Here is a 10,024-nt window from a genome sequence, read left to right on the forward strand (position 1 = left end):
TAAATAACCATCGGTATAGATGTAGATTTTAATCAATATTTAATTTCATTATGTAAATTAGGAATATAGATAGAAAATTATTTTATGACCAATAAACTCTATACCGAATACTTTATGGTTAAATATTTCAAACATAAGTAACATAACTTACCCGTACTTTTTAAAGTCCTTGTTTATTATAATTTCTTTTTTGTTTGCCAGTCTGGAAAAAAATCGCCCTCTTTTTAAATTGACGAAATGAAGTTGTCGGATATGAGTTTCCCTTAAATGACAATAGTTTTACTCTCTCAAATTGTAAATTATCGCTTAAGTAAAAACAGAAAACTCCTTACCTGGGATAAAGAAAATTCCAAAACAACATGTTTTTCTCATATGAATCGGTTAACAGTTATAAATGTAGTAACAATAGAGAGAAAAAGTATAGTAGATGTTATGATTATCAATAGGACATTCTTGAAAGCCTAACTTTTCTTTAAGATCCATGTCATAAGCGAATCGATAGATTTATGTCTTAATGAAACTAATTTTTGAGTATCGCCCAACTATTCCAGCCAGCAAAAGACAAAAATTAACATAGGAAACTGGCTGCTAAGCTCCAATAGCAAAGGCTCAAGTAGAAGATACCACGAATGTATTTATTATATTTATCCAGGGCCAAAGTCCGTACGGAAACCACAACAATCTGGAGGTAGACTTTGCGGAGATCCCCTGGCAGGCGATGGTGCTGCTGCAGTCCAACAAAAGTCTGCTCTGCGGTGGTGTTATCTCCAGGCCTGACGTTGTATTGACATCTGCTTCTTGTGTTGATGGGTAAGAATTCTTTATTATTATCCAGCGCTTGGTTACGATCCCTCTCATCATAACTCTAATGTTATGTTCAGAGCTCAAATCTTGATGATATGATCTTGGTTTGAAGCAGTCAGAGAAGCGATGTGTTATTTTAGTCGTAGATAAGGCACTCTTTGTGTCACGTGTAACATAACTTTTTTATTCAATTTTATTCCTGAGGATGCCATTTGGATTGAAAACTTCTCAAGTCACATTTCATACCTATTTATATCTACAGTAATTTCTACACCAGCTTTATATATTTTACTTCTGTATCATTATTCATAATAATTTATTGCCAGGAAATAAATTAAGAATTTTTTCCAGATTGGACGCCAAGAACGTTCTTGTCAAAGGCGGCGAATGGAAGCTTGGAATCGACGACGAACCTCTGCCTTTCCAGATCGTGCAAGTGAAAACGATCATTTTCCATCCAGGATACAAATCTGGAAGTCTCAAAGATGATGTAGCTATTCTTTACCTCAGTGAAAACTTGCGTCTAGCGAACAACATTCAACCGATATGCTTGCCCGATTCTAAAGAATCCACCAATGCTTTCTACAATGGCGGTGGAGAATGTATCGTGACTGGATGGGGCAAAGTAGTATTGCAAGGTAAGTTTAACAATATGTCATAATTTTATTGTTGTTAAGTGACAATGCTGTCATTGTGTATGGTTTGCAAAACATAACAGTGATTTTATTATTTAAGTATTTTTTATAATAATTGAACCGACAATTAATTACCTGAGCCATTTTTGTATTACTGGCTAAGGTTGTAAGTTTATAAAGTTTTTAAAATGAAAATTCAAATTGCATAACTGATGACCAGAAATTAATTCCTGTAACATTTTAATGCCGCCCAACTGTTTCGCCTCTCAAGGAATAAACAGAAATATAGAGAACTGAGAAAATCGATGCTTTTGAAATGTGGTGTTGGCGGAGAATGTTGCGCATACCATGGACAGCAAAAAGAACCAACAAATCCATTCTCCGTCAACTAAAGATTAGCACTCGCCTATCCACTACCTGCTACCGGCGAGTCCTCAGTTACTTTGGTCATATTGCCCGGAGACAACCAGACAATCTGGACAAACTGTTTGTGGTAGGGAAAGTCGAGGGTAAAAGAGCAAGGGGACGATCGCCTATCCGTTGGTCTGACCAAGTCCAGACAATTTTGGGGCTCAACATTCCGACCGCCATGAGACAGGCTGCGGACAGAGCGGTGTGGAAGCAGCTCGTCGACACATCAGTGAAGGCACTTCAAGATGAGCACGACCTTCAGTAATGAAGAGTACGAATAAGAAGAATAGAGAACTGACCGCCAACCTTTAGTAGTCAGAGAAGCACCTCAAGAAGAAGAAGAACATTTTAATAAGAATCAATATATCAGAATAAAACAAAAAAAAACAAGAAGTTACTCAACAAGGAGAAATACAAATTGACGCCAATACAAACCGTCAATGTAATAAAATTAACAAGATTTTTGTAAGGAAGTGTCAAATATGCGAGTCTCCTAATTGGATTGCACACAAAAGTATCTCTGTTGTTCTGAGTCTAGCGTATCGGCGAAAGTTAGCGAAAAAATTATTTAGCGTATGACAAATTTGATGATAGGAATTAAATCTTCGCATTTTTGCAAGCAGCTATTCAATTAAGGCTCTTGGGCGAAAGAGTAGCTATCTACGTTGAAACTGTTTTTTTGGGTTATTTAAATAAACCCAAAGACAAGATAACTTTAAAAACATTTCCCCTAAATAGACACCAAAAAGGTTTACAGGCATGTATGTCCCTGTACAGCGATTATCGACTTAAAAATTCATTGAAGTGAGATTAAAGACGATGTGCATCGTAAACCGGTTAAATTAATACACCGATTGGAAACTTGTTATGTAATTGCGATGTGACACTGGTTTGCGGAATGTTGTATTAAATAGATTCATATAATTTTTTTTGACCGTGAGTTTCCCCTCGCGAAACGCCTGCACAAAACTGTTGAAACATAAAACTTAAAAATAAAAGATCTGTTCTACATCTAAAACAAAGAGAAGACAAATCTTTTTTATACAGGATTCCCGGACCTATTTACATGTCCTATTTTCTGATCAACGTAGTTTTAGAAAAAATATTCTAACTAAAGGTTTTTGAGAACTGCCATGCTAGTCTAGATGTATTCTTATGTAAATATGCTTAAAAGCAGCGCTGTTTAAATACATACATGGATATCATTTGACTACTTTTTTACTAACTAAAAGAGGTCAAAGTTATGATAGGATATAATAGTGTCTGCTGAATTCTAAATTTATATGCTAAATTTATACGAAACCATATTCAAAAATCCGGTTACGATAGTCGGGATTAATAAATTGTGTTTTCTGTATTTTATTCATGTAATTCTTTCTATTATTTAAAGCTCACCTGGCTGGCAGCATCATGCACAGCGTGAATGTGTCACTAATCCAGCCTGATCAGTGCGAGAGCAGATTACAACAGGACTACCCACACTTGCTGGACAACTACGACCGTGACAGCTGCGCCTGCGGACAGCCCACTAACCCATTGAACAACATCTGCAAGGTGAGTGGAAACAACACGAAATTCCTACAGTTGCAAGCAAAATACATAAACAAATATTATTTTTAATGTTACTATTTGATTTGGAATCTAACGGTCGAAAATTCATCAGCCCTAAATGGAAAAACAAAAAGTAGTCTATAAAACCGTTAAAGTCCCGTCAAAATCGGAATTGTGTAAAATTATAATTTTTAATTTGCAGGTGGACATTGGCAGTGCCCTCGCCTGCACGAACGGCGATGGTCACTACGTGATGCATGGTATCTACTCCTGGGACTCAGGTGAGAATTCATAACGCGTACAACAATAGCAAAAGCTACAAGTTGCAAATTACTCTTGGCTTCATTTATTGTATACCAAACTTCGATATGAACGAAATCCATTTAAAACTAAAATTGTAACTTCCAGGTTGTCAAACTGGCAATCAATTGGCTGCATTCTACAAATTTGACATTGAATGGTACGAGTGGGCCATTGGACTAACAGAGAGCGTTCGCTACACACAGTACGGCGTCGGTACCAAGGTCACACAGACTAAGTACACAGTGACCTCAGGCACGAAGGACACCCAGTACACCACCGGAGTTAAGGGAACCATCACTAAAGGCAGCAATGGCTACGGCATCATCGGACAAGGACAAACCACGCAAAATGGTGTCGAACAAGGAGCTAAAGGTCAAGCAGAAATCGGTGCAGGACAATTCGGTTCCAGTCAAGCTCAATTCAGTACCGGCCAAACACAATTTGGCATTAGCAAGACTCAATTCGGCATTGGCCAAACTCAACTTGGCGGCGGTAAAACTCAATTCGGCATCGGTCAGACACAATTCGGTGGCGGCCAAGTCGGCGTAAATCACAAGGAAGTCAGCGCAGAAGAATTCGCCAAGCTATTCGGGCAGGGTCAATTGACTACCAACTTTAGTCAGTTCGGCGCTGGCCAGGGATCACTTAGCCACTTCGGCAAATTTGACGAGGGCTCCACTGACTTCACGTCTGGAAGCTTGAACCTCGGCACCGACATTAAGGGACCAATTTCAAACACCTTCAGCGCAACATACTCAGAGAAGAAGTTTTACCAAACTGAACCGAAAATTTACACATACACGACGAAACCCGAAATCGTTACCTACACGACTAAGCCAGAAATCGTCACCTTTACGACCAAACCCGAAATCTTCACTTACACGACTAAACCCAAAATAGTCACGTATACGACCAAACCTAAAATTTTTACTTACACGACCAAACCTAAGATCGTAACTTATACGACCAAACCTCAAATCATCACTTACGAGACATCCGGCAGTGGTACAAACCCACAGTACATCGCTCCAGGGGTTACTTTCAACCCATCTTTCTCCGAAGTAGTTGGCCTGCAGCACAAACACAACGCCGAATGCAAATGCTTAGAAAACGGCAAAAAATAAAACAACCAAATTAAATCTCCTTGTAAAATATTGGTAACAAAATGGACTTCACGTGCCATATAAAAAAAAACTTCTTATATTTGAAAACAATTAAAATATACATCGGCAAAAAACAGTACAAATTTCACCCCAGTTCCTAAAAAAGTTACCATATTTTTAATGCTGGTCACACTAAATTCGGAATCTGTGAGGTAAAAACTGAACTTTTTTGTAATTTTTATTTATAAATATTAAAATGTGTAAATAGGTAGGATTTATTTAATTTTTACAGCCTGATTTATACATTGTTGGCATTTTTATTAAATTTACTTTGACGAAATTACTTTTTAAAAATCAAAACTGCCACTTAATTTTTTTACCAATGTACAATATTAATTGTGAACTTTTACATTTTTAAGCAAAATAAATGCAAAAGATTTTTCGTGATTCAAATGAAATTAGACTTTTGACCATTTTGGTCACTGTATACACCAACATGGTCGACTCTCTAATACGATTGGTCATAGTTTTAAAAGTGTTAATGTAAGATTTTTTTATGTATTATAGTATCGTATATATGACTCGTATATATGACTATGATAAGTATACAATCAATATGATAACGTATTGATGTTATAATCAAACAAAGATATCTGACCCGATGACAGAAGCGCTACTATTTTAGTTCATTAAGAAAAAAATGCGAGACACTACTCTAATGAGGGTCTTGTGACACTTATTGACATTGACAGAGTGTCGCTAGTGAACTGTCATAATTTAGTTTGACTTACAACCACCGGGTCAGATATCCTTGTTGCTCTATAATTCTAATTGTTGTAATTAGTATTAAACGATTGAAATAAAATGATTTTTTATAAGTAATTTGTATTATTTCTTTTCCCTCGCGCAATTTGTGCAATTTGAGTTGATAAAAATATTCTAACTACATTTAAACAACAAAGAATCTAGGATAACGTTATTGTAGGATGGATATCCATTGCAACGATTATCATACAAATACAAATTAACATTTTAGTTTTACAGAGATAATATTTTTAAAAACAACACTAAATTATCTTATTCACTTAGACTACTGGTGTAATTTGAAATGTTTATTATAATTTGTTTCTGACAGTGAATTTTGTAAATTCTTAGAGAAATAAAGACCTTAAACCACATCTTATTAGAATATCAAAGGAGAATGTTGTGAATTTGTTCACAGTTGTATTTAAAATCGCTGACTCCTGACCTTTTGGATGCTTTTTTTTTTAAATACTGAGACTGCATTCCCAAATACAGTCAACGAAGTTAAATGCAGGAGGAACGTTATCCTATATTAATATTAATAAATCTAATAAACCAAAGTCGCTTTTCGTTACCTTTGTTTGCCTTAAATGTTCTACTAAGCCACTTAAGATTAAAATACGGTTTTCACCGTCATTTAGGTATTTTATTCCTGATGATTTGTGTACATATTTCATTGTAAAGTTTAGTATACATGCATTAGTGTATATCATTAAAGAGTGTATTTCTGAACCTCTTAATATTTATTTGTTTTTTTTTTTTTGGTTTACGCAGGCTAAACCGTTAAGGTTATAAATACATTAAGTATGAGAGAATTGTACATTTTAAAAAGTACCAAGTACTTATAGTCAATGATGGCATATCTCCATCTTTTACAATTTTCTCATCATTAGTATGACAGTTATTTTACTAAAGCGCCATCTATTAGAAAAATCTTAAACCAGGAAAAATTCTAAATAGCCCGCTAGATGTCACTATTACAATATTTGTAAAATTTCTCCAGTTTTCTGCAGTTTAATCTTCTATTCCGTTTTTCCGTTCAACATTTACAACTTTACCAAAACGACTATACTGACTTTAAATATATTGTTGAAGGAATATAAAAACCATGATGTGATCAATTATTATTATTAGCGAGTAATTAGCAGTTAGGTTTTCTTTTTTTTAAGAACTCTCTAGGACTGATCTAAAAAATAAAAGATAAAAAATTGATTGACAAGTTGACAATAAAAAATCACAATATTGTCAATTTTATTTTGTTAAAAACACTTTGAAATCTTCTTGTCAATATTTAAAACTGGTTTCTGATCTAAATATTGACAAGGAGATAGTCAAAAAGCCTCAAAATTCTTTTTAACCATACTTGATTTGTTTATAATTAATGAAACAAAATATAATTCATAAGTTGACTACATTAAAAAATATAAATAAACAAGTGTACAGTTCAATTAGTCTAGTCGATCAGGAGAGATCACTATGACCACGCATGATATGAATTAAGATCTTCGTTAAGAAACTACTACATAGCAACATTGCGTACTTTTATAGAAGAACTTTCTTTCCTATCAGGTAAAATTTATCCATACAGGACGTGCCAGTTGGTTCATAAAATAACCTCACACTCAGTCCTCGCATTATCAGGCATAATGTAACTTATCCTCCCGCAGCGTCAGAAAGAAGGAATAAAGAAGTCATATTTTACAAGCGATGTATTTGCAAAAATTTTTTTCAGATAAATTGACGGTTATTGAAAAATGGCGGGGTATCGTTGGGTCGAGCTACCTCAAACACTAGAAACAAAATCCAGGACAAGGCGCAGCTCTATTCAGCGCATCTCTGACAAGCGCAGCCCTAATCAGCGCAGCAATAATCGGCGCAGCCCTGAACGGCGCAATTTTAGACAAAGCAGCTCTGAACGGAGCAATTCTAGACGACGCAGTTCTTCTCGGCGTAGCTTTGACCAGCGCAGTCCGGATCGTAGTCGTAGCCGGCGTAGATCTAAACGGCGCAACTCTGAACAACTCGGCTCTCGACAGCGAAGCCACGATCAAAGTAAGCCTGAACTGCACAGCTATAACTTTCAAAGTCCTGTTCGATTTGGCTGCAGACGACAAAGCTCAAGTCGACGCAGTGATCAGAGCAGCCCTGGTGGACGCAGCCCTGGCCGACTCAGCGCTGATCAGAACATCCCATGTCGGCGCAGCCCTAAACGACGCAGCTCTGAACGGCGAAACTCAGATCGACCAATCTCCGGTCAGCGTATCCCTCACGGGTCAGTATCAAATAATGGTTAGACCGCTTTCATTCAAATCGCATTCATGCCCCGAAAAAGATAGCTCTAATCAGTTGAAGTCCTTTTCTTCATTTATTGTTACTTTAAATAGTTCATTTTTTTAAGGTTCCACACGGCCTTCGACGATATGCGTGATAAAATGCAAATATTCCTCGACAGAATGAACTTCTGTAATTGCCCGACTGGCTCCAAAGATAAATTGGCAAAGGCGGAGAAAGGTCTGCGAGTGTGGGTAAGTTACCTAAAATATCTCTTACCATGCGTTCCGCTGCCTAAATTTTGATTATAGAAAAAACTATACCTATACCTTTAAAACTGTATTCGATTTATCTTTGTAATTTTAAACACGGTTATTAAATAGAAATAAACGTACAAACAGACGAAGTAAATAGTCTAGATTAGATTAGTATCTCAATGGTATTGTTTTGATACGTTTGTTCGTAATTATCTGTTGACATTATTGTACGTTACAGTTATAATTGTTAGTTGACTTTATTATTATTATAAAGTTGTGTTCTAGATCAAAGATTTATTAGGAACATAACCATAGATATAAAACCTTTCAAGAACCTAACTATGGATTGAGTGTTTTATACCAGTTTACCGTTTTGACGTCTTATCCTTAGTTGATTTTCAAAATTTAATTTTCGCGTCACTTTTGTGCTTATATATCTATATATATAAAAGAAAGTCGTGTTAGTTACACCATTTATAACTCAAGAACGGCTGAATCGATTTGACTGAAAATTGGTCGGCAGGTAGCTTAGAACCAGGAAACGGACATAGGATAATTTTTATCCCGTTTTCTATTTTATTTTTTATTCCGCGCGGACGGAGTCGCGGGAAAAAGCTAGTAGGTTATAAATATATGAATCCAACTTATTTCAAATAATATTATGCGCATCAATGACCACGACCTATAACAATCCCTAGAAAAGTAGATATAAAAAATGACTAACATAGGCTTTATTACTAGATTTTTTGTAATTCCTCTCGTAAGAAGTTGTGGGCAACAGCTAGTAATATATATAAATAACTACCTGTTTAGCTGACCCTAACAATTTTTTCACAAAGAAAAAAGTGGTAAAAAGTAAATTGAGCAATAAACAAAATCTACCTATCCTATCTATCAAATTGAAGTTTTTCTAATACCACATCTATTTAATCTGCACAACAATGTTGCTATGCAAAAAATTGTAAATAGACGTATTGTTGTCTTTAACGTTTTTTCCATTACTCTATTATAGTAACTTTTTTACTAACTTTTTATGGATCCGGGTATTTTGTTAGAGTGTCCTTGAACACAAATAAATATACAGTCTTTTTGCAATAATGTTTACATTGAAAAAGACTGTAGGTATCTCTTAACCATAGATATATGTAATCCATAGATGGAGTGTTACATACAAGCATAGATAAAATACTAATATATGCATACAAGTTTGAACTCTAATCGAGACTAGATTTTCGAAATGTCATGTAATGTAAAACACTGAGGGAATTTACCAACAAAAGGCCTACGGAGGCCTTCCCCCCACCCCGCCCCTTCTTTTGTGCTCCAAATTTATACATTTATAGGATATCTTTAATCCTATCTTGATATCTTGTAATGCAAAGAGATAGACACAGTCAAAATCAATAATCGATCCCAAAACATTTTAATTGGTCAATAAGTGTATATTTTTCTTACTAAATCTACTTAAAGAGGCCATTTATACAACTCCGAGTGCGGAGTTTGAGTGTAGTTAAAAGGCAAAAAGGAGTAATCTCTAATGTGTTATAGTAATTATCTGTATTATGCATTTTATACTAGACTCAGAATTAATACGCATATCACGTTTATAATAGACGTACGATGTTTTGTAAACATGGTGTACGCTGTTTAAAGTACGGCTTCCGACAACCTTGGCTGGAAAATCGATGATTTTTAGACTGTTAATTTTTTTTATGGCACAGACATTAATGAAGGAATATGAATGCAAAATGCAGATAACAATATTTACTTTTATGAAACTTACTAGCACAATAATATTTATCAATTAACATCAAAACATGTTTTGATTGTGAATAATCTATCACCGGAATTAATAATTATTTATTCCCATTCGGATGTACAGACC

The 10,024-nt window shown here is 35.3% G+C and overlaps 2 protein-coding genes across 2 annotated transcripts; both read left to right on the forward strand.

The window, feature by feature from the left end:
• Positions 1 to 650: 650 nt before the first annotated feature.
• LOC123722084 lies at positions 651 to 5,019 on the forward strand. Its single transcript, XM_045682570.1, has 5 exons — positions 651 to 810; positions 1,156 to 1,442; positions 3,241 to 3,404; positions 3,604 to 3,682; positions 3,810 to 5,019. Exons 1-5 carry the CDS (start codon positions 719 to 721, stop codon positions 4,826 to 4,828), a joined length of 1,641 nt encoding a protein of 546 aa, XP_045538526.1. The 5' UTR covers positions 651 to 718; the 3' UTR covers positions 4,829 to 5,019.
• A 2,070-nt stretch (positions 5,020 to 7,089) lies between these two features.
• LOC123722085 (uncharacterized protein DDB_G0287625-like) lies at positions 7,090 to 8,448 on the forward strand. The gene is made up of 4 exons (XM_045682583.1): positions 7,090 to 7,180; positions 7,344 to 7,883; positions 8,010 to 8,136; positions 8,425 to 8,448. The coding sequence occupies exons 2-4, from the start codon at positions 7,366 to 7,368 to the stop codon at positions 8,446 to 8,448; spliced, it is 669 nt and encodes a 222-aa protein (XP_045538539.1). The 5' UTR covers positions 7,090 to 7,180; positions 7,344 to 7,365.
• Positions 8,449 to 10,024: the final 1,576 nt, after the last annotated feature.

This window comes from Papilio machaon, chromosome 19 (assembly GCF_912999745.1).
Source record: "Papilio machaon chromosome 19, ilPapMach1.1, whole genome shotgun sequence".
NCBI classification, from domain to species: domain Eukaryota; kingdom Metazoa; phylum Arthropoda; class Insecta; order Lepidoptera; family Papilionidae; genus Papilio; species Papilio machaon.